This window comes from Xiphophorus hellerii, chromosome 21, assembly GCF_003331165.1.
Source record: "Xiphophorus hellerii strain 12219 chromosome 21, Xiphophorus_hellerii-4.1, whole genome shotgun sequence".
Taxonomy (NCBI): domain Eukaryota; kingdom Metazoa; phylum Chordata; class Actinopteri; order Cyprinodontiformes; family Poeciliidae; genus Xiphophorus; species Xiphophorus hellerii.
In genome coordinates, this window is record NC_045692.1 from 25,992,960 (window position 1) to 26,016,346 (window position 23,387).

The window sequence follows — 23,387 nt, forward strand, 5'->3', positions numbered from 1 at the left end:
ATGGTAACAGACCCAGGTAGGCCAGAACCGGATCAGAACCTGGACGGCAGAGCTGGGAGAACCTCTGAGGTTCTGGACTGGTTCTGTTGGACCTCCAGATGACTGTATCACAGCTTCTAAACAAACGGGTCAGAAGGTTCTGGACTGAAGCTTTAAACAGGAAACATTTTAATTTATTACATTTGATCATTTTTATTCTAAATAGTTTTATAGATTTTATTTTAATAAAATTTGTAATTCATTTAATTTAGAATCCATTTTTGGATTTTTTTAATTTACTGAAAAATAATTATTAATATCCGAGTCGAAGGGCTGGAGTCGGGTCTTGGTTCTGGTTCTGGTTCTGGTTCCAGATGGTTTTTGTTAAAATGATGAAAAAGTAACTTCTTTTTTTCTCCAAAGCAGAACAAACTGAATTATTGATCAGATTTGATCTGATTTAAAGCGTCTGTTTGGTTTTTACTCCAATTAATCTGATCACAGAAAATTATTAGATTTTTAAAAACACAAATTTAAAAAAGAAAAAACAGCAAACAGCTTTTCTACAGCCGGGATGAGCGAGACTGCATGGGCTAATAATCACAATAATTATTATTATTATAATCACAATAATTATTATTATTATTATAATCACAATAATTATTATTATAACAATGATAATAGTAATAACAGTAATAATAATCACAATAATTATAATGATGATGATGATGATGATGATAAAATGCCTCGTAGTTTATGGATTTATGTGTTTTAGCTTTTTAACATCTGATTTTCTGTAAATATCTCAGATCTTTTCTCGCCTCTGTTGTTGCTGATTAGTTTAGTTTAGATAATTTATATTAATGTGTGGCTGCAGTTAATATGTTAATATTCTGAAGTTTTGTGATATTTCAGGACTCAGACGAACCCATCATTTTAATATCCAAGTTGTTCAGGTTTCCAGATGTATTTATTTTTGGAGATCGTCTGAATATTTTCATCCTTCATGGATGAATTTTTCTGATTTGGGTCATTTTGGTGAAAATAGTTTAGATTTTATTGAAAAAGCTTTAAATGTCCAGATGCTGTTTATTAGAATGAGGATTAAATGTGAGTTTTAATCACATTTCAGGTTGAAATGGCAGAAAATCATTTTCAGTTTAATCACATATAAAACTATTTATTAATTATGATCAATAATGGATTTTATCATTTGAATTTTGGATATTAGTGGAAAAACCTTGAAATTATGATTTACTTTTAAAGATAAAAATATTGGATCTGAAGAAACGGTTTGTTCTGATCGAACAGAACCGCCGGCGCCGCTTGTTGGGTCGAGCCTGGAGCCCGTAGAACCCGCCTGCAGGTCCAGTTTTTATTTAAACATTTTGTTTACATTTTTTGAATATTTAGGTTTTAAAAGAAATTATTTAAATTATTTTTTAATGTAAAGTTCTTCCTGTTGGACCGTTGGGTCAGAACCAGAATCCAGTAACTTAAATGAACAACACATTGAATCTGTTTCTGTAAACTTTGACGGTTCTGGTTCCGGTTCTGCTGCTGCCAGAACCTCATGGATCTCCAGAGAAGAACAACAGTAACAGTGAGGTTAGTTTGTACAGGAAGCAGAACCGGAACCAGAACCGGAACATTGATGATGAATCAGCCCAGAGACTCGGTTTGATAAAAAACTGGATTCCTCTCAGTTTATTGATCTGCCTGCTGAGGAAGAGGAGGAGGAGGAGGATGAAGGCTCAGAAGTAGTTGACGATTCTGCGGATGGACTGGATGTTTGGGTTCTGGGCCTGCCACTCCGTCGGGCTGCAGTAGTTCCCGCGCTCCACGATGTACATCCGGCCCCGGAAGTTGGGCTCCTCGTACATCACCCAGCTGAGGCAGAGGGAGGAGCAGAGGTTAGACACTCGGAACCGCAACCGGACCTTCACAGGAACCAGTAGAAACCAGAACATTGTGATGATTCTGGGTCAGAACTTCAAAATGGACCCTTCAGGTTCCAGTTGATCATGTGAGTAAAACACTCCAGGATTACTGATGCAGGGTTCTGGTTCGGCCCGCTTTCCTTCTGCTTCGGGTCGGTAAAATCAGACAGCAGGGACAGTGATGCTGATGATACTGGGTTATATTCCTAATCCCTGATTAATCCAGTTTGGTAGATTTAAACCTGGATGAATCTAAATTTTCTGCTTAAACAGAATCTGATTTTGGACCAGAACCTCTGAAAAACCCGTTTGATCCGACCGACGTTGATTTGGCCTCGGTGTTTTGGTCGACCTGGATACATTATTTCTGGTTCCAGCAGTAAACTGGGAGGCAGATCCTTCATCAGCTCCTCCCAGTCCACCGAGCCGGTTCTGGACCAGGGTTAGAACCCTGGCTGCTACTGGAGGACAAACCAACCGAACTGCTTCTCCTACAACTCCCAATGTTGCATTATTTGCTGCTTTTAATTAAAATAAATATTAAAATAAATATTCCTTAATGACAGTCAAAGACGTTTCACAACATTAAACAGAAAACGTCTCAGTAATGAGTAAGAAGATGAACCTGATTTTACACCCAGGAACCAGAAGTGACTGGAAATGTTCATGTTTCTGTTAGTGGGAGGCGCTACTCCCCCTGGTGGTGAGAGGGCGGCGGTGCAGAAAGGTGAAGAGAAGGAGCTTGATCCAAACCGCTGCTGGATGATGGACTGGGGAGGTTCTGGACCAACTGGACCTGATGAAGGTCCAGTTGGTCCAGAAGGTCCAGTGAAGAGGCTCCATAGAAGGTTCACCTGGTAGGTCCGGTACCAGTCGGGCCCGTGGGTCCGTCAGACCGAAGGTGAAGAAAGGACAAGCTTCATGCTGCTACGCTCTTCTTCTGTTTTGCTAACCTAGCATCTTGTTGATGCTGCATGCTAGGCTACGCTAGGCTAGCAAAATGAAGGGGAACGGCGCTGGGTCCCAACAAAACACCGACATTTAAAGACAAGCAACCGAACGAGTTCTGTGGAAACAAGCCGATCCAGGTTCTGGTTCTGTTGGAGGTGTCTTCCTGTTAAACTGGAGTTCTTCCTCTCCACTGTCACTACGTACTTGTCCAGGAGACCCGGCTGATAACTGGGATCAGTGGGACTGACCGGAACCAGAACTCTGTCGCCTCTCATAGCGGATCTAGACCCTGAGGGGCCGAGCCGAGCCGGTACCGGTTGTGTTCTGACGGTGTGGGTGGTGTGGGACTCACGCTCCGTCTCCGTAAACCCTGACGGAGTTGATGCAGCTCTTGGAGAAGCCGCGGCTCTGCAGGAAGGGACAGTCGTCACAGATGTCCATGCACTGACCGGAGAAGTTGCAGGCCTCGAACAGCTCGATGCGGTAGTGCTCTCCATGCTGGGAACCCAGAGCAGACGGGTTAGTTACACACCTCAGGAAACTCCTCTGCCCAGAGGGGTTCCAGGTCCGAGCTCCTCCGGCCGCTCACCATGCGGATGGGCTTGCAGGAACCCATGTGGTCGTTGTGGGAGTTCCACCTCTGGAATTCTGGGTATTCTCCGTGCTCCAGGATGTACTGCTGCCCCCTGAAGTCCGGATGGTCGTAGCAGATCCAGGCTCCGCTCTCCACCCGGATGGAGTTCACTCTGAGCACAGGGAGGAAGGCTTTTATTGTGAAAATCAGGAGAGAAATGAGCTGTAGACGGTAGAACCTTCATCACCTGTTCATGAAGCCGCGGTCCTGGAAGTTATCACAGTCACCTCTGACCTCCAGCTTCCTGCCGGTGAAGCACCGCCCCTCGTAGAAGGTGATCTGCAGGAGGAGCCGTTAGCCGTTAGCCAACCTCTCTTAATAAACTTTATCCCACACCAAACCTCTCTGTGCTTCTGTCCAGGCAAACCGGGTCAGAACCAGAATTCAGTTCTGTTAAAACTCTTTCATCTGTTGCTTCTGCCTGACAAATGGCCACGCCCACGCATGATGTCACCCCACCCTTCACTGTGACGTCACATCAGAACACATTATGGGTCAGAACTTTCCAGAACCCGGCAGGAAAACACCAAAACTGGGAGAACCAAGCTCCGCCCACCTCTAACCGAAGCTTTTAATTGGACGTGCAGCCTGGCCCCGCCCCTTCTTCCTCAGACATGAAGAATAGATTCAGCATCATGGATCAGTCAGAGCTAAAGAGGAGAGCGCCGCCTGCTGGCAGGGAGCCAGTGAGCGGTTCTGGTTCTGATCCATTAAATGGTTCTGGAACCAACCGGATGGTTCTGGTTCTGATCCACTAAACGGTTCTGGTTCTGACTCAATGAGCTATTTTGCTTGTATTACATGAACTTTCCTGAGCTGTTGATCCCTCCGACCGACCCAGGGCCGGATCAGTCGGTACCGGTACCAGTTACTCACCTTTCCAGAGTACTGCGACATGTTTCTGGTCCAACCTGTCCCTCAACCACACACACAGTGTAACAGAGAAAAAGTTGGACGGCCCAATTTATACGGCGGGGCTCGGCGCGGCGCCAAAGGGTTCTGCTGAGTCAGCGGTTCCCTTCAGGAGCTGCTGATTCTGCTGCTCACCGACTCAATGGAAACTGCTGGGAGGGGCAGCTTTACTGGGAAGCTTTACTGGGAAGCTTTACTGGGAAGCTTTACTGGTCAATGGGTTGCAGGGGACCAGGGGGGACACCAGAGACAGACTGGATGGGGACAGCAGGGACACAGAACCGAGACAGACAGACATCAGGAAGAGAGACGTTCTGTCTGAAGAACCAACAGAGCAGATGATTGATGATGTCACTGAGCTGGAGGTCAGAGGTCAGAAAATCCAAAATATGTTTATTATTCACCAAAAACATCCGATCATCATCCATCCATCCATCCATCCATCCATCCATCCATCATGTGTCCGTTGGGGGACAGTGTCCACGCTGTCTCCAGTCCATCAAGTGGTTGTCTGGTTCTGGATGGATAGTTTCTACTGTGGACCCGATCAGAACCTGTGTTCGGGTCAGAACTGGCAGGTTCTGGCTGAAGAGCATCTGGGTCGCTGCTGCCCCCTGCTGGCCAGTCCATCCTCTACTCTGAGTCTGGTCCAGAACCAGGTCAGAACCTTATTACTGGACCCTTGTGGTGCTGAACACCAGAACCAAAACCACTCGGTTCTCTTGGGGAAACGACCCGTCCAGGTCGGACAATAAAAACCCAGGATCAGTTTTATCCAGGCGGGCCTGGTACCGCTGATCAGCCATGACTGATTAGTTTTTCTAGAACTGTATAAAACTTAATCAGTTCATAAAAAACTTTTTCTCATTCATGCAGTTTCTGAACTGTTGATGTTTTGCTAGCAGGAGTCAACAGGCCGAGAGCAGCCCGTCCTCTGGTCACTAAGGTCCAAATCCTCTAGAACCTTATTAAAAAATCAACAAAACATGTTCAAATTAATGAAAACTAACTAACAAAACTAATAATCTCAGGAATTATAGTTTCAACAAGGTGTTCCTCAGTCCTGAGCGTTTTGGTTCTGCTCCATAAAAACCGACTCAGAGACCGACATCAGAGCAGGAGTTTAAATCAGCAATTATTAATAATCACTTATTAATAATCACTAAATAACCATCAAGCCTGAAACCCGACATCGTAACGGACTGAATGTTACGTTTTGAACCTTGCGGTTTCGGAGCTCAGAGGATTTTCCTCCATCAAACATCAGATTTATTTTCATCTCTTATTCTGTGGGAATATTGATGCTGAGACATGATGACGTTTGTAGCTGAAACGAGGAGCAACATTCACAACTGACTGAACTCAAATCCAGCCCAACATCTGAGCTGATTCTGGTTTTATCCAAACAGAACCGAACTTTATTACCAGAACATCGATCAGAACAAAGACGATGGTTCTGCTCAGACAGCAGAACCTCCAGGAAGGCGGCGCTCCACGACTCGGCCAGAGCTTTGAACTCCTTGTACATGATGACCCTGCAGAACCAGAACCAGAACCAGAGCCAGAAAAGGTTCTGTTAGAAGAACAGAAGTTGAGAAACAGAAACCGTTGGAGTCATGTTCCTCCTGCTGGTGGACTTCCTCCAGGTTCTATTCCAGACTGTATCCTTAAAACAGAACCTGAACTGGGCCCAGACAGAACCACAGCAAAGAACAGAACCTGAACTGGGCCCAGACAGAACTCTGAGAAAGTCCACAGCAGATGAAAGCTGTTGGCTCCAAGTCGAGCAGAAGGTTCTGAACCCTCTGCTTGGGGTTCTGGTTCTGATACCTGTCCATGTGCAACTGGATGGTGAGCGAAGACTTCTCTGCAGACAGAGACACACAGGAGGTTCTAAAGGTTCTGGACAAATTTTGGATCGGCTCTGGACTGGTTCCGTCTGTTCTGGACCAGTTCTGGATAATTAATGAGACCGCTGCAGCCATTGGTCGGTCGGAACCAAGAGGGCGGGCTCTAAGCAGCATCCCGGGTTCTGTTTGGTGCTGCGGGAAAGCCCTCTGACCATTGGACAAACCGGAGTTTGCTACGCTTCCCTTTAACCAATAGCAGCGCAGAATGCGGTGGAGTGGGCGGGACCTCTCCATTAACCGCTACTAGCTTCTGTTGGGCTAGCTCTCTGCTCTGTTTCTCTGCCTGTCCTCCCGAACTTTGGACCGGAACCGGGTTTAGATGGCCGCTGCCGCCCTGAAGAGCTGCTCTGCGTTGCGCTTTGCTAAACTAAACAGGTAACATTAAAATGATGACCATGTCTGTGTCCGTCAAGTCAGTTATCGCGATGTTTGAACTTTAACCGGAATGATTCAAGAGTCAGAGAGTTAATTGAACCAGAACCAGAACCAGAACCAGGTCTCTGAGAGCTGAAGGTGGATTAAAATGATTTGTCCTCATAGATTAGTTACAGTCAAAGTTTATGACCTGAAACTTACAGGAGACCAGTGACCTTTGCCCCAGATAGTAAACCCTAACCAAAACAACCTGACAGTCTGGATTCAGGTCTTCAACATGGGGGTCGCGGCCCTAAGGCAGAACGCAGAGGTATTACGGGCAGGACGTGAAAGTATTGTTTGATTAGAATATATATATATATATATATATAAATATATATATATATAGATAGATAGATAGCATTTATTGTCATTGAACAGAATTCAACGAAATTTCCATTGCAGCTCCCGTGCAAAAGGTCAAATATATACAGTATAAATAAGCAAACACACAATAATAATAATAACAATATATACAACTAAATTAACTAAAGGCACTCAACCACACCAAAGAAGTAGCAGCAGGTCCAATTATGGCAAAGTACAGATAATGTGACAGTGCAAAGTGCAGAACAATATGGCTGTGTGGGGGTGGGGGATATGTATGTGTGACTGTATATATATATATATATATATATATATATATATATATATATATATATATATATATATATATACAGTCACACATATATATATATATATAGTGTCATAATTTAAAGCTCTGGATGTCTCTGTGTCCCCAGTTTGCTCAGGTCCAGTGTTCCCAGTCTGACATTCCAGACCACGGCGTCTCCTATGATGGGTGAGTCTGCAGCGGATCCAGGTTGATTCCACTCAGGTGTGACGAGCGGAAGGTGTTCTCTGTTCTCTGATTGGCTGCCTGTCCTCAGGTGCGACGGTGGAGCAGTTCGAACAGGCGAAGAGCAAACTGTCGGCGCTGAAGAAGGATCCGGGGAACGAGCTCAAGCTGAAGATCTACGCTCTGTTCAAACAGGTGAGGAGGTTCTGGAGGTGAAGATCTTCTCCAGCCTGTTCCCGGGTCATGAAAGTTCTGGAGGTTCCTGAAGGCTCTCAGTATCAGAACCTTTTCAGAACCAAAGATCATTAAACATTTAGAGGTCAGCAGCATCTTCAGTTCATCTGATGTTCTGGTCGCTAATCGGTCATCAGTGATCCAGAACCAACCGGGTCCGTTATTCTGGCTGGATGAATGATGGGTCAGAACCAGCTTTGACCTTCAGCGTTCAGCACCAGAACCAGCGCCACAGGAAGAACCTTACTTTGGTCCGGATCCAAGTCATGGAGCCGGCTGGATCTTTGCAGCTGTGTGGTTCTGACCCAATGTCTCAGCTTGGAGGATGGAGGACGTCGGCCTGGTGACAGAAAGCTCCAGGATGTGTTACTGAGGCATGCTGGAAGTCGGTTCTGGTTCCGGTCAAAGAACTGCAGACTGGTTCTGGTCTCTGGACCACAATTGGACCCCTGGATGTCGTCTTAAGTTGAAGGGTCCAAACGGTGTTTAGAAGAAGAAGAAGAATTTCTTTATTTTATTCTTTTACTTTATTCATCCCAGCAGGGAAATTATTTCGCAGTTACAGCAAGAATTTTTTATACACAGATTAACACATGACAGGAGCTGCGTCTGCAGGCAGCCGGCGCCATTTTTGAAGGAGGACATGCAGCAAAGGTCGTCGGGACCGGGAGTCGAACCCGCGACGTCCGCGGGCTTAAGGCCTCCAAATGTGGGGCGTGCTAACCCCCTGCGCCACCACAGCACACCTGTGGTGGCGCAGGGAAACTGAGGAAAACTGGAATGTAGCCTAGCCTAGCAAAGCCTAGCCTGGTGTAGCCTAGCCTAGCGTAGCGTTCTCTGGTTCTGTTCCTCAGCGTTCTGATGGTTCCTTTTCACTCCAGGCCTGAAAGGAAACTTGAGTTTGGTTCAGACAGAACCAGCAGGGGGTGCCATACATACATCTGTACAGAAACACTTTTAGAGGTCGATAGTTCACCGTCTGTGTGTTACCATGGTAACCGTTCTTCCTCCTCCTCCAGGCCACTCAGGGTCCCTGCAACACTCCTAAACCAGGAATGCTGGACTTTGTGAACAAGGTCAAATGGGATGCGTGGAAATCTCTGGGCTCCATCTCTCAGGTACTGACTGTCCATCAGATCCTCTGTGGTTCTGATCGGATCCATGGTTCTGCTGCTGAAGCTTCAAATCATAAACTTTCTGTTTTGTTAGGATTGTTTCCTTTCTGTAAGGTCAGAATGTCCCTTTGGTTCTGGACCGTTTGTAAAAACAACCGGTGGATCAGAACTTTCCTCCAGCGACTGACAGTGTTAAGGTTTCTACCTATCAGGATGAAGCCAGGGAGCAGTACTGCAACCTGATTGGCTCCCTGGTGGAGGCAGAGGGAGGAAGCTCTGCCCAGGTCGCTGCAACGCCGGCTGGGGGCGGAGCCACATACGAGACACTGTTGGTCTCTACGGAGGACGACATCACCACCATCAAACTGAACCGACCGGCCAAGAAGAACGCCATCACACCTGAGGTCAGAGGTGAAACCAGGAAGCCCTTATGATGTCATGTGACGTCATTTCCTGCTGGTTCACTTCCTGTTACCCTGATTTCTTCTTTCAGATGTACAACGAGATCATAGCAGCTCTGGAGCAGGCAGCTAAAGACGAGTCAAAGTTCGCTGTGTTCACAGGTAAAACCCACCTGAACCAGACCGGGTTCTGCTCTTCCTGCAGAACCGAAACTTTCCTGATCCAAGAGCTCAAAACCATCTGAAGGAACCAAATCAGAGGAAGACCATCCTGCTGGGATGAACAGTAAAATGAACATGTGGACCTCACCATTAGCAGGTCAAAGGACCCAAACCAGTTTGAACAAAGGAGGTTCCCATTAAACATCTCACTGGGTTCCAGGTTCCCTGAGAAAACAACCAGAACAGGAGAACATTGTTCTGATGGGTTCCTCTCACAGTTTGTCGTTTCCTCCCTGCAGGAGCTGGAGACTTTTACTGCAGCGGGAACGACCTGTCCAACTTCACCAAGATCTCAGAGGGAGGCGTCCAGGAGATGGCCAGGCAGGGAGCAGAGCTGCTCAGGTGGGCAACACCTGAGGTTCCTCTGAGCTGCAGGCAGAGAACCTGCTGCTCCGTTAGGTTTCACTGGCTGACACTCAACCAGACGCTTGATTTCTGTCAGTTCGACCTTTTAAATGTCGACTGTTTCACTGTTTTTAGTTCTCATGTAGCGGAACTGAATCAGGACAAAGAGGATTTTATCTGCAGCTGTCAGACATTAAATGAAAACTTTCTACTGTAATATATCAGAAAATGTTTCTGCAGCTTAGTTTGTATCAGAAACGATAAAACTCTTTATTTCCCTCAGTATCACAGAACAGCCCAGCAGGGGGCAGCAGCCTCCTGTTTTCTACCTTCTCACAAGTCGATGTTCTTAATCTATAATCTATTTCCAATAAGAACCTTCACTGATCTCCATCATCGTGTTTTTCACCACTAACAGAGCAGAACCAGAATAATCCGAGGGTTCTGTTCAGTCCGGTACCCAGACGTTCCGGGTCGATCCTCAGCTCAGTGACGACTTTACGGATTCTCCTGCTCCACCTGAGGCCGTCTGCTTGTGTTTCCTCAGGAAGTACGTCAGGGCGTACATCGACTTCCCCAAGCCTCTGGTTGCCGTGGTGAACGGCCCGGCCGTAGGGATCTCTGTCACCGTGTTGGGACTCTTTGACCTGATCTACGCCACAGAGCGGGTACAGAAACACACCTCGGGTCGGGTCATGTCTGGTTCTGGTATCCTGTATGAATAATATGTTAGTTTTGTAGTTACTTCTAGTCACCAGATGATGGCGCTGTGCTCTAATGACAGTACAGACATTTTATTTTGGTAAAATTAGTCCTAGTTCTCCAGATTTTCTGGAATAGAGATGAGGACGTGATGGAGAGGAAGTCCAGTTGAGTTTCTGGTTCTGACCCGTTTCCATGGGAACCGTGTTGATGTTTCTCAGGCCACCTTCCACACGCCCTTCACCCAGCTGGGTCAGAGCGCCGAGGGCTGCTCCTCCTACACCTTCCCCAGGATAATGGGCCCCACCAAGGTACCGGAGCGGTACCACCAGAACCTGAAGCTGCTGCCGGGTTCCGACTGACTCCGACTGTCTCTGCAGGCCAGTGAAATGCTGCTGTTCAACAAGAAGCTGACGGCCAGCCGGGCCTGTGAACTGGGTCTGATCACAGAGGTCTTCCCCGACAGCAGCTTCCAGTCCGAGGTCCAGACCCGGCTCAAGGCCTACGCCCGGCTGCCTCCCCAGGTGAGCGCCGCCGGACCGGGACCGGTGACCTGCCTGGGACGGCCAGCAGAGGGCGCCAGGTGAAACGGGTTCTTCAGAGAACTACGGGTCATCTGCATCTGGATCAGAACATTCTGCTGGTTCTGCTAATCAGGTTCCATGAATGTTGGATCCGTTTGGTTCTGGTACCGATAGAGATTCATCAACAATCAGGAAGATAAAAATGTCTTCTTTATTTTGGTTCCCATTAAAAACAAACTCTGAAGTTAGATCAGCTTCAGATCATATTAATAATAATATTAATTATAATATGATAATATTAATAACAATAATAATAATATGAATAACAACAATGATGATACCTGGTGGTTCTCCAGAACCATTGACTGGATCCGGTCTCACTGCTACCAGAACTGCCAGGCATGGCGGCGGCAGCATCATGCTGAGGGCTTCATACTTTTGGTTTCATTCCACAAAGTGGATAAAATTAAGTGGAAGGACAAGCTCTGCTCACAGCAGCAGCTGAACTGAGGTTCTGGAGGATGTCCGGGTTCTAACAGCAGCGTCTCTGTGTCCACCAGTCCCTGGCGCTGTCCAAACAGCTGGTCCGGTCCGTGGACAAGGAACGTCTCTACGCCGTCAACGACGCTGAGGTGGAGCGGCTGACGGAGCGCTGGACCTCAGAGGAATGCTTCAACGCCGTCATGAGCTTCTTCCAGGCCAAAGCCAAACTGTGAGGGACCGGCAGAACCCGGCCGGTTCTGGGAGGAAGAGGAAGAGCTGATGATGACTCATCTTCATCCTGTAGATTTTTCCTTCTGACTTCATTTACTACCAGTTTGGATTTAACCTCAGAGACTCTGATTGGTTCCTCTGGATTCTCCTCTGAACTCAGAGACCAGCTGCTGCTCCAGGTTCTGATCCGGAACCACAGGTTGGGTCGGATGGAAATTAACCGGTTCTGGAAACATCTAAAGTCTGGACTGGAGTTAAAACACTTTGATGATTTTAAACTTTTTCAGAGTTGATCAACTCTGAGTTTAACCTCAAGTTTATCTCTGATAACAGATCAATAAATGATTAATAAATAAATGAGTCACGTCTCTGTTTTGATATTCCTCAGTAATCTGATTAAATAATCAGACGCTTTCTATTCCTGCTGGAGGTCAGCGCTAAAGGTCAGAGCTAAAGGTCAGCGCTAAAGGTTAGAGCTAAAGGTTAGAGCTAAAGGTCAGAGCTAAAGGTTAGAGCTAAAGGTCAGCGCTAAAGGATAGAGCTAAAGGTCAGCGCTAAAGGATAGAGCTAAAGGTTAGAGCTAAAGGTCAGAGCTAAAGGTTAGAGCTAAAGGTCAGCGCTAAAGGTCAGAGCTAAAGGATAGAGCTAAAGGTCAGAGCTAAAGGTTAGAGCTAAAGGTCAGCGCTAAAGGATAGAGCTAAAGGTCAGCGCTAAAGGATAGAGCTAAAGGTTAGAGCTAAAGGTCAGAGCTAAAGGTTAGAGCTAAAGGTCAGCGCTAAAGGATAGAGCTAAAGGTCAGCGCTAAAGGATAGAGCTAAAGGTTAGAGCTAAAGGTCAGAGCTAAAGGTTAGAGCTAAAGGTCAGCGCTAAAGGATAGAGCTAAAGGTCAGCGCTAAAGGTTAGAGCTAAAGGTTAGAGCTAAAGGTCAGAGCTAAAGGTTAGAGCTAAAGGTCAGCGCTAAAGGATAGAGCTAAAGGTTAGAGCTAAAGGTCAGAGCTAAAGGTTAGAGCTAAAGGTCAGCGCTAAAGGTCAGAGCTAAAGGTCAGAGCTAAAGGTCAGAGCTAAAGGAGGAACGACTCTGTTTCCCGGTTCTGGTCGGACTTGCTAATGTTGGACCACAACCTGAGTCCGGTTCAGTTTGGTCAGACTCCTGGCTGGACCCACAGCTCCTCCTGGTGGCCAAGGTCAGAGGTTCTGGTCTGGTTCTGAGCTGCCGGTTCCAGTCCAGAGGAGACAATAGAGGACAGTTGTGAGAGCAGCTTTCATGACCTTTAACCCTTTCCTGTCTCTGTAGAATTCTGTTCCTCTGGTTCTGGTCCAGCTCTGACCCGGTTCTGACCGTCTTCCTGGGCAGTTCCTCTGCATTGATCCATTTGGACTGGTTGGTTCTGATGAGTCCATCTGGATAACCAGTCAGAGATCAATAAAGAGCAGAGGCCACTGGTTCTGTGTCAAACCCGGACCGGACCGGACCGCTCGGATCGCAGCCGTCAAATCCAGTCGCTGTTTAGATGAGCCTCAGGTACAAAACTGGAATCAAACGGTTTCATTTCCTCCTCCTGGTGTGGATCGGTTCTCCAGAACCTTAAGGTTCTCCAGAACCTTCATGACCTCATTATTCTGTTCAGGTGAAGCAGCAGAGGCTCATCTAAGCGTTTCAGAACACCGGGCCTCCAGGACTGGACTTTGACCTCCTGGTTTAGGTTCTGCAGAACCTCCTGGGCGGCGCCCCCTGCAGGAGGACAGAGGCTCAGAACCAAACCCCCCTCCATCGGGTCAGATGGTACAGCCCGGCCCCACATGGTGCTGAATGAATGGAGGCAGTGTGTGTGTGTGTGTGTGTGTGTGTGTGTGTGTGTGTGTGTTGGGGGCAGTCTCTGCAGAAACACATTCCTCTGAGCTGCTTCCTCTCTCCCAGTTAACAGCTCAGCTCCACTTGGGTCTCTGAAACTCCAGTTCTGGTCCAGTTCTGTTTCGGTTCTGGTTCAGCTGCAGTTGAGCTTCATTCTGGCTGCTGGACCGCCGGGTTCTGGTGAAGATGAAGGTTCTGCTGCTGCTGATGGTGGTTCTGATGGAGCGGGCTGCAGCTCAGCACAGAGGTCAGACTTTTCCTTTCAGAAGTTTTACTGGGTTCTGCCGGGTTTTACTGCATTTTATTTGGTTCTGTTGGGTTTTATTTGGTTCTGTTGGGTTTTATTCTTGTGTCTTGCTGAACTTTGTGTTTCTGTCTGAGGTGAAGCAGGAAGTAGGACCAAATATGGCTAAATTAAGCTTTGATTGGTGATCAGCTCTGATCGATCGGCCGCCCTCCCCCGCTCACCCCGCCCCTCCCCCACGGAGCTTTGAGTGGGTCTCTGTGGGGGAGGGGTCAGAGGTCAGGGTGGACGTGGAACGAGGTCCTCTCTGATTGGTTGGAACCCGCTTTGTCTGCTAGGGGCAGCAGGTCCGAATCGAACCGGATCGGTACCAAACACATCCAGGTCCAATCAGAACTAAGAGTGGACAGGAGCTGAGTCGATGACCTTGCTTGCTGCTGATTGGTTCCCCTTCCAGTCATGTGACCTTCATTCTGTTCTGCTGATGGCGGCTAACAAGTCCAGCAGAACTCAGAAGTATTCATACCCTGCAGATGTTTCACTCCAGGCTGGAGGATGATGATGGTCAGGAGGATGATGGTCAGGAGGATGATGATGGTCAAGAGGATGATGGTCAACAGGATGATGGTCAAGAGGCTTCCAGCCTCAAACACCTGAAAATAAAAAGTTTTCAACATTTATGACCAGATGGAGCAAAAGCAAAGGAGGAGGGTCAGCAGAGCTGCTGAGTCTTCCAGGACATATTGCTGTGAAACTTCATCAGGAGACAGAAGACATGATATGATATGATATGATATGATATGATATGATATGATATGATATGATATGAGTTGATATGATATGATATGATTTGACTGAACTTCGTCTCCCTCTGGAATCCGTAATGCAGTTTTGAATTTGATTCATTAATAAAGTTGAATCCGTTCTCATGCCTCAGCTCTGCCAGAAAAATCATTTCAGCCTCCCAGGGTGTGAATAGTTCCCCCTTCCCCCTTGCTGCTGCTCTGTTCTGGTTCTGGTTCTGGTTGGGTTAGTTCAAGGCGAGCCTCAGGAACCAGACACAACAGTCTGCTCTCAGTCAGTCCAAACAGAACCTGCTCTCTGCTCAAGGTTCCTCTGCAGCTGCTACTCTCTCTGTTCCAACTGGCTTTACTGCAAAGCGGTTCTGGTTCTGGTTCGCATACCGGGTCTGACGGACATCCTAACATCAGGTCACTTTCACATTAAAAAAGTTCAACCAGGAAAATTTTAAAAAGGAAAGAGAAAAAAGAAGCTGCTGATTCAACACAGAGTCACATGGATCAGGTCACATGGTCCTCTGGGGTCACATGGTCCTCTGGGGTCACATGGTCCTCTGGGGTCATATGGTCCTCTGGGGTCATATGATCCTCTGGGGTCACATGGTCCTCTGGGGTCACATGGTCCTCTGGGGTCACATGGTCCTCTGATGTCACATGGTCCTCTGGGGTCACATGGTCCCCTGGGGTCACATGGTCCTCTGATGTCACATGGTCCTCTGGGGTCACATGGTCCCCTGGGGTCACATGATCCTCTGAGGTCCGTCCGTCCTAACAGCTCCTAACAGTTCTGGTTCTGTGGTCCAGGCCTGTTCCCGGCCATCTTCAACCTGGCCAGTAACGCAGAGATCAGCAGCAACGCCACATGTGGGGACCCAGAACCAGAGGTTTACTGCAAGCTGGTGGAACACGTTCCGGGTCGTAGAATCAAGAACCCACACTGCCCCAGATGTGACGCCAACTCTGTCCTCACTAAAGGTAAGAACCACCAGAACCTCTAGGTCTGGTTCTACTGGGCTGGACCCAGTGGGTGGGGCCTAAGCTGACAGGAAGTAACACCCCCTCCTCTGTTTGCAGAGCGTCATCCAATCACGAACGCTATTGATGGAACCAATCAGTGGTGGCAGAGTCCGAGCATCAAGAACGGCCGTCAGTTTCACTGGGTCACCATCACCCTGGACCTGAACCAGGTCAGAACAAGAACCACAAAACCTCCACACTAGGTATCCAGTCACCATGGTAACCTGAGCCTCTGTTAGCCTTCCTCTAATGCTGCTTTCTGAAATGCACTGAGATTACGTGAGCTTAGCATGGAAATGTTAGCATTGAGACTTTAGCATGGAAATATAATTATTGAAAGGTTAGCATCGAAACATCAGCATTGATATTAGCATCAAAAAGTAAGCTTGAAAGGTGTTAGCGTCGAAAGGTTAGCATGCACGTTAGCATTTAAATATTATCATGTTAGCATTAATAGATTAGCATCAAAACTTTAGCATTGAAATATTAGCCTGCTGAGTGCTCCAGAGCTCTGGTGCCATGGTAACCTGATTCCTCCAGGTCATGTGACTTTGTTTACCTGTTCAGATATTTCAGGTTGCTTACATCATCATCAAAGCAGCCAATTCTCCACGACCAGGTGAGAGCAGCACCTGGCGACTGTTCACCTGTCTGTCCTCCTGTCCGTTTACCTGCTCATCTCTGAACACCTGTCAGGTAACTGGATCCTTGAACGCTCTCTGGATGGTGTGACCTATGACCCCTGGCAGTACTACGCCATCAGTGACTCGGAGTGTTTGCATCGCTACAACATCACACCGAGATTTGGACCGCCGACCTACAAGACCGACACCGAGGTCATCTGTACATCCTACTACTCCAGACTGAACCCACTGGAGCACGGAGAGGTGAGACAGGCTGTCTACCCGTCTGTCTGTAACCGTCTGTCTGTAACCGTCTGTCTGTAACCGTCTGTCTGTAACCCGTCTGTCTGTAACCCGTCTGTCTGTAACCGTCTGTCTGTAACCGTCTGTCTGTAACCCGTCTGTCTGTAACCGTCTGTCTGTAACCGGTCTGTCTGTAACCGTCTGTCTGTAACCGTCTGTCTGTCTACCCGTCTGTCTGTAACCCGTCTGTCTGTAACCGTCTGTCTGTAACCCGTCTGTCTGTAACCGTCTGTCTCTACCCGTCTGTCTGTAACCCGTCTGTCTGTAACCGTCTGTCTGTAACCCGTCTGTCTCTACCCGTCTGTCTGTAACCCGTCTGTCTGTAACCGTCTGTCTCTACCCGTCTGTCTGTAACCGTCTGTCTGTAACCCGTCTGTCTGTAACCGTCTGTCTGTAACCCGTCTGTCTGTAACCGTCTGTCTGTAACCCGTCTGTCTGTAACCCGTCTGTCTGTAACCGTCTGTCTGTAACCGTCTGTCTCTACCCGTCCCTCTACCTGTCTCACAGATCCACACCTCTCTGATCAACGGTCGTCCTGGAGCAGATGATTTGACCCCTGACCTCTTGAACTTTACATCGGCTCGTTACATCAGAGTGAGGCTTCAGAGAATCAGAACGCTGAATGCTGATCTGATGACGCTGAGCGTCCACGACCCGCGGGACGTCGACCCCATCGTGACCCGGAGGGTAAGACGGGCGGCGGTCCGACCGGCGGCACAGGAAGCGTCTCTGGTCTCACCTGTCTGCTCTCTTCCCAGTATTTTTACTCCATCAAGGACATCTCTGTAGGCGGGATGTGCATCTGCTACGGACATGCCCAGAGCTGCCCGCTGGACCCGGTTACCAAGGTAACAGCACACCTACAACTGCTCAGATCGCACCTGGACACTGTCAGACAGGTGAGCTCAACTCCTCTGTCTGTCTTTTCACAGAAACTGAAGTGTGTGTGTGAGCACAACACCTGTGGGGAAAACTGTAACGAGTGTTGCCCTGGTTACCATCAGCTGCCATGGCAACCAGGAACCCTCTCTGAAGGAAACACCTGTGAAAGTGAGACACCTTAAAAGACAGCAGAAGATTCCCCATTAAGGACGATTACAGTCTTGGTCTCCATTTGTCTCTACCTGTCCCTACCTGTCTCTACCTGTCCCTCTCAGAGTGTAACTGTCACAACAAAGCCAGCGACTGTTTCTACAACCAGACCGTCTCTGACCTCGGCCTCAGCCTAAACCGTCATGGCGTCCACCAGGGGGGCGGAGTCTGTATCGACTGCCAGCAAAACACAACTGGGACCAACTGTGAGAACTGCAGGGACGGATACTACAGACCGGCCGAGGTACCGGCGGTGCTGAGGCCGTTGGGTCGGTGCTTCCAGTGGTTCTGATGGTTCTGTTAATGGTTTGCTGGTCATAATGTGTGCAGGCGTCTCCGTACTCTGACTTTCCCTGTGTGGAGTGCAGCTGCGACCTGAGAGGATCCAGATCATCGGTTTGCCGCAGAGACGACACAGAACCAGGTAGGTTCCTCCAACCGGTCCTGATGCTTGACCCGACTTCCAGCAGCGGAGCCCTGCAGGGGCTCTGATGGCGGCGGTCCGTGTGTCCAGGTGTGTCCGCGGGTCAGTGCCAGTGTAAGGACGGGTTCTCGGGTCGGCGCTGTGACTGCTGTGCGTTCGGGTTCAGGGATTTTCCCGCCTGCGCTCGCTGTGAGTGCAACCTGGCAGGAAGCACCAACAGCGACCCGTGCAGCTCCTGCACCTGCAAGGTAAGCCCTGACACCAGCAGCGGTCCGAGGACTCCGGTAACCTTGTGACCTTGTGACCTTGTGACCTGTGGTTGCTCCTCAGGTGAACGTGATGGGGGTTCGCTGTGATCAGTGCAAACCGGGCTTTTACAACCTGCAGCAGCAGAACCCTCTGGGCTGCACCGACTGTTTCTGCTTTGGTGTTTCTGATGTCTGTCAGAGTTCTGATTGGTCCGTCACGCAGGTAACACACCTCACCTGAACCTGGATCTGACCTGTCTCAGACCCGTCTCACCTTGACATGGAGGTTTCTCTGTCCAGGTGGTTCTTTCAGACGCTGTCCTCCGACCTTCTGACCCCATCCAAGCTGCTCTGGATGTCCATGGAAACGACCTTGGCGTCCCCAGCAATGCGTCCTCCACCGTCGCACACAAACACAGGCTGGTATGGGCGGCGCCCCACCGTTTCCTTGGCAACAAGGTGAGCTAGGTCTGACCCGCCGCTGGTTCTGGTGGTCTTGTCCTCTGAGTCTCTGCTGTCTGCAGCTGGTGTCCTTCGGGGGACGGCTCGTCTCCTCTGTGGTTTACGACGTCGCCCCGGACAACCGGGACCAGACCCTACCTGTCCTCACTGATGTCATCATGCAGGTGAGCTAGAGCCCGCCTCCGCACCTGGAGACTAACCAGTAACGATTGGGTGCCTTGTTTCCAGGGTAACGGCCAGACTCTTCGTCTCTCGCCTCCTCTGCTCCTCTTCCTCTCGCCGCTGGCAGAGCAACCCGTTGCCATGGAGATTTACCCGGACCGGTTCGTAGACGACCGAACCGGAGGCCCGGTAACACGACACGACCTGCTGCTGGTTCTGACAGACCTGACCCGCCTGTCGGTCCGGGTCCATCTGAACACTTCCACTGAAGGACCGATACGGTGAGGACACGTTCTGATGGTTCTGATTTTTTTCTGATGGTTCTGACGGGTCTGGAGGAGGTTCTGCTGGACCCCTCAGGACAAACGCTGTCCGTCTCGTCTGGTTCTGCTCTCCAGGCTCGGTTCGGTCTCTTTGTATGTCGCCAGTTCTGGCTCAGGTTCTGGAGTTCGGGCGGTCGCCGTGGAGACGTGTGAATGTCCAGCCGGTTACAGTGGAACCTCCTGTGAGGTCAGCAGGTATCTGATCATCCGGTTCTGGTCCTGGTTCCGGTCCGGACCGAACTAACCTGGCTTGTGTGTTCCAGTCGTGCCTCCCTGGGTTCTACCGGGTCGGGGCGGTTCTGTTCGGAGGGAATTGCATGCAGTGTGAGTGCGGCGGCCGCTCCGCCCACTGTGACATCACTGGAGTCTGTCAGGTGAGTCTGGACCAATCAGCAGCAGCCGAGCCCCACCTGCAGCCAGCTGACCTTTGACCTGTCCGCCTCAGGGCTGCAGCCACAACACCACCGGCCCCCACTGTGAACTCTGCCTTCCTGGTTTCTATGGCGACCCGACCAACGGCGACTGCCGGCTCTGTCCGTGTCCTCTAACGGAGCCGTCCAACAGGTGAGTCCCACCTGAAGCAGACCGTCTCACCTGTCTCCTCCGGTCTCACCTGTGCTCTCCAGTTTCAGTCCTACCTGTGTGGTGGAGTCGTCGGGTCAGGTGTCATGTGACCGGTGCCAGCCCGGCTACGCGGGGTCAAACTGTGAGAGGTGAGGGTCTCAGGTGTTCCCAGGTGCAGCTGCTGATCCCTCAGAAAGACTTCCTGTTTGTCCTTTTGCTCCTGTCCAGGTGTGCCAGTGGTTTCTACGGTAACCCGCAGGTGGTGGGCGGGGCCTGTGTTAGCTGTGAATGTAACGGTAACGTTAACGTGAGCGAGGCTGGTTACTGCGACGCTGTGACCGGGGAGTGTCTGCGTTGCCTTGACAACACAGCAGGGAAACACTGCGAGGCATGCCGTCCTGGTTACTATGGCGACGCAGTCATCGCCAAGGACTGCAAAGGTGAGTGTCTATTCCCTCAGTTCTGTCTGACAGGCTGGAGGGGGCAGGGGCTATGTGTGACATCACTGACAGTGGGCGGGGCTTGTCCTTGCAGACTGCGGCTGTGATGTCAACGGCTCTTCCTCCAGTGTTTGTGACATCACAACAGGTCAGTGTGTGTGCCGAGAGAATGTGACGGGACGCACCTGTGACCGCTGCCAGGTAACACACACACACACACCCCAACCCACACCCCCACACACACCCTCACTCAGCTAAATGCTCCTTTCTCAGTCGGGGTTCTTCGGACTGCAGAGTGGGCGTGGCTGTCTGCCCTGCGGCTGCAGCCAATCAGGATCTGTCTCTGAGTCATGTGACCAGGATGGGCGGTGCCGCTGCACCGAGGGCGTAGCTGGAGACAAGTGTGATCGTTGTAGTCGTGGTTACTACGGTTACCATGGCAGAAACTGCACAGGTGAGAGGTTTGACGGCGTGTCAGCGAGCGGTCGCCATTCTGCTGTCTCATCGGTTGCTTTCTGATCTCCCAGCATGCATCTGTGATCACACCGGGGGAAACTGTGACCCCGACAGCGGAGAGTGCACCTGCCCCCCTAACACAGAGGGAGACACCTGCCACAGGTGTGAGACAGGCTACTGGGGTCACGACCTCAGCACAGGGTGCAAGGTAAACTCAAACACACACACACACACCTGTGACAGGTGAGCGGCCGTAACCCCCTGTGTCCCTGCAGCCGTGCAGCTGCAGCGCAGCAGGAAGCTCCGCCCCCCGGTGCCACCTGCTCAGTGGAGAGTGTCCCTGCAGGGACGGTTTCTCTGGCAGATCATGTGACCGCTGTGCACCTGGTTACTATGGTTACCCAGCATGCTCAGCGTGCGACTGCGACTTGGCAGGAACCAATGAGACGTTCTGCAATAAAACGCTCGGCGTGTGTGAGTGCAGATGGTCTGGAGAGTGTGTGTGCAAGGTAAGAACCAGAACCGGCTCCAGGTCAATTGATGCAGCCAGTCAGACCTTTACTTCCTGTTTGATGTCCGTCCAGGCCGGCGTGTCGGGTCGGCGCTGTGAGGAGTGTGTTTCTGGCTGGTTCGCTCTGTCCGACCAGAACCCCAACGGATGTTCTGACTGTTTCTGTTCTGGATTCAGCAAAGACTGTGAGGAGCAGGGAGGGCTGACCCGAGTCCCTGTGAGTACTGCACCAATACCGGACCAATAATGGATCAGTACAACACCAATGCTATAATAATAATACATATTATTATTAGTTATTATTTCTGCAGTTCACAGATGGACTACAACCACCATGTCTCCTCCCTGCAGGTCGGTCTGGGTCCTGTTCTGTCATTGGTCAGCCTGTCCAGTCAGCAGAGTGTAGTATCTGGAGTCTACCAGCAGGGCGGCGACATGCTGCTCGACACGCGCCAGTTAAACAGTAGTGGGTTCGCTGGCCCCCTCTACTGGAGGCTTCCCCCCCAGACTGAAGGCAACCAGGTACAGTAACCTGTTTGTTTCTGATCAGGTTACTTTGAACCGGCTGAAGTACCTGCCCGGTTCTGTGTACCGGCTGAAGTACCCGCCCGGTTCTGTGTATCGACTGAAGTACCCGCCCGGTTCTGTGTACCGGCTGAAGTACCCGCCCGGTTCTGTGTACCGGCTGAAGTACCCGCCCGGTTCTGTGTACCGGCTGAAGTACCCGCCCGGTTCTGTGTACCGGCTGAAGTACCCGCCCGGTTCTGTGTACCGGCTGAAGTACCCGCCCGGTTCTGTGTACCGACTGAAGTATCCGCCCGTTTCTGTGCAGCTGATGTCGTACGGCGGCCTGCTCTCTTACATCATCACTTTCTACGCTGAGGACGGCTCAGGACTGTCCAATCAGGAGCCTCAGGTGCTCATGAGGGGCGGGACCCTGAGGAAACACACCATATTCACTGATGTGGTTGCCCCTAGCAACGGCATCGTCACTCAGCACAACATCAGGCTGACGGAGGTAGGGCAGCAAGGCATCCTGTGTAATATCAGTTTCAAAACAACTCAAGAGGTGACTGGTTCCGGCTCTGACCGGTTCTGGTTCTGACTGGTTCTGGTTCTTATTGGTTCTATTTCACAGCATATGTGGAAATATTTCAACTCGGTGTCTCAGAGGGCAGTGACCCGGGCGGACTTTATGTCCGTCCTCAGTAATGTCCAGGACGTCCTCATAAAGGCCTCGTATGGAACTGAGCTCCAGCAGAGCAGGTAAACCAACACACACACACACACACACACACACTCGCTGTGACATCACTTTCCTCTTCTTTCATGAAGGATTTCTAACGTCACCATGGAGACGGCTGTGAGGGCGGAGTCAGACTCCTCCCAGGAAAAGGCCAGACTGATCGAGTCGTGTCTCTGTCCACCAGGATACAGCGGCCTGTCCTGTCAGGTAATTATTATTGATACCCCTCAGAACTCCATCAGAACCCGACCAAGTCCGGTCACAGCTTCAGAAGGATACCCTAGGGATCTGTTTTCAGACCAGAAATAATGATTCCAGACAAAAACTAGAGAAAAATCAAGCTTACAACAACTGAATTTGGATAAAAACAGCAGGATGTCATCAGCGTAAAGAGTGATTTATCCAACACTGAGCTGCAGGAATCACCACAAACAGTTCAGGCAGATATTTACATAAAGACTGAACCTTCTTCCTCCCTGCCGTCAATGAGGCTGATTGGTTCCTGGGTTCATCACAACTCAGAAGTTTACATACACCAGACCATCAAACATTTGACGATAATGTCAGAAATCTGATTGGTTAAATCAAACCTTTTCAATGAGGTTCCTGTTATGACATCATGAAGAACCATCAGAACTTCCAAAAAGAACCGGATCAAGAGAAACAAGCCTAGTGCCAGAAATCCCTGATGGTAATCCTGATCCATCCAATATGACAGAATTCTAGTTTATATGAAGTGTCTTATTTTGAAAGGCGTCTCTGTTGGTCCTGGTCCGTTTGCCAAGTAGAGTCATTATGTCAAAAACTAAAGGAGACGGTTCTTT

At 49.7% G+C, this 23,387-nt stretch overlaps 3 protein-coding genes across 6 annotated transcripts in view; 2 read left to right on the forward strand and 1 right to left on the reverse strand.

The window, feature by feature from the left end:
* Positions 1–1,658: 1,658 nt before the first annotated feature.
* On the reverse strand, positions 1,659–6,372 carry crygn2 (crystallin, gamma N2). Of its 2 annotated transcripts, none has more exons than XM_032551445.1 (5): positions 6,247–6,372; positions 3,692–3,783; positions 3,460–3,616; positions 3,223–3,368; positions 1,659–1,869 (listed from the first exon to the last, which is right to left on the reverse strand). In XM_032551445.1, exons 2-5 carry the CDS (start codon positions 3,697–3,699, stop codon positions 1,734–1,736), a joined length of 447 nt encoding a protein of 148 aa, XP_032407336.1. In that variant the 5' UTR covers positions 3,700–3,783; positions 6,247–6,372; the 3' UTR covers positions 1,659–1,733. The 2 variants fall into 2 exon arrangements, with proteins under 2 accessions (XP_032407336.1, XP_032407335.1); XM_032551444.1 differs by lacking the exon at positions 6,247–6,372 and adding an exon at positions 4,381–4,785.
* Positions 6,373–6,534: 162 nt separating this feature from the next.
* On the forward strand, positions 6,535–12,153 carry eci2 (enoyl-CoA delta isomerase 2). Its single transcript, XM_032551440.1, has 11 exons — positions 6,535–6,701; positions 7,484–7,542; positions 7,631–7,734; positions 8,793–8,891; positions 9,101–9,292; positions 9,382–9,451; positions 9,751–9,853; positions 10,404–10,524; positions 10,780–10,869; positions 10,939–11,082; positions 11,643–12,153. Exons 1-11 carry the CDS (start codon positions 6,646–6,648, stop codon positions 11,796–11,798), a joined length of 1,194 nt encoding a protein of 397 aa, XP_032407331.1. The 5' UTR covers positions 6,535–6,645; the 3' UTR covers positions 11,799–12,153.
* Positions 12,154–12,244: 91 nt separating this feature from the next.
* The window catches only part of lama1 (laminin, alpha 1), a 30,993-nt gene continuing 19,850 nt past the window's right edge, over positions 12,245–23,387 (forward strand). For all 3 annotated transcript variants that reach the window (XM_032551424.1, XM_032551426.1, XM_032551425.1), the window contains exons 1-29: positions 12,245–13,895; positions 15,497–15,667; positions 15,767–15,879; positions 16,277–16,328; positions 16,406–16,596; positions 17,143–17,322; positions 17,394–17,483; positions 17,568–17,685; positions 17,793–17,971; positions 18,058–18,151; positions 18,242–18,399; positions 18,482–18,622; positions 18,700–18,858; positions 18,924–19,025; positions 19,090–19,304; positions 19,422–19,533; positions 19,610–19,720; positions 19,792–19,910; positions 19,973–20,059; positions 20,139–20,350; positions 20,445–20,551; positions 20,624–20,804; positions 20,878–21,014; positions 21,082–21,315; positions 21,391–21,534; positions 21,669–21,839; positions 22,150–22,335; positions 22,456–22,583; positions 22,653–22,770. In XM_032551424.1, the coding sequence (XP_032407315.1) occupies positions 13,835–13,895; positions 15,497–15,667; positions 15,767–15,879; positions 16,277–16,328; positions 16,406–16,596; positions 17,143–17,322; positions 17,394–17,483; positions 17,568–17,685; positions 17,793–17,971; positions 18,058–18,151; positions 18,242–18,399; positions 18,482–18,622; positions 18,700–18,858; positions 18,924–19,025; positions 19,090–19,304; positions 19,422–19,533; positions 19,610–19,720; positions 19,792–19,910; positions 19,973–20,059; positions 20,139–20,350; positions 20,445–20,551; positions 20,624–20,804; positions 20,878–21,014; positions 21,082–21,315; positions 21,391–21,534; positions 21,669–21,839; positions 22,150–22,335; positions 22,456–22,583; positions 22,653–22,770 (4,071 nt within the window). In that variant the 5' untranslated portion in view covers positions 12,245–13,834. The remainder of the gene's footprint in view (positions 13,896–15,496; positions 15,668–15,766; positions 15,880–16,276; positions 16,329–16,405; positions 16,597–17,142; positions 17,323–17,393; positions 17,484–17,567; positions 17,686–17,792; positions 17,972–18,057; positions 18,152–18,241; positions 18,400–18,481; positions 18,623–18,699; positions 18,859–18,923; positions 19,026–19,089; positions 19,305–19,421; positions 19,534–19,609; positions 19,721–19,791; positions 19,911–19,972; positions 20,060–20,138; positions 20,351–20,444; positions 20,552–20,623; positions 20,805–20,877; positions 21,015–21,081; positions 21,316–21,390; positions 21,535–21,668; positions 21,840–22,149; positions 22,336–22,455; positions 22,584–22,652; positions 22,771–23,387) is intronic.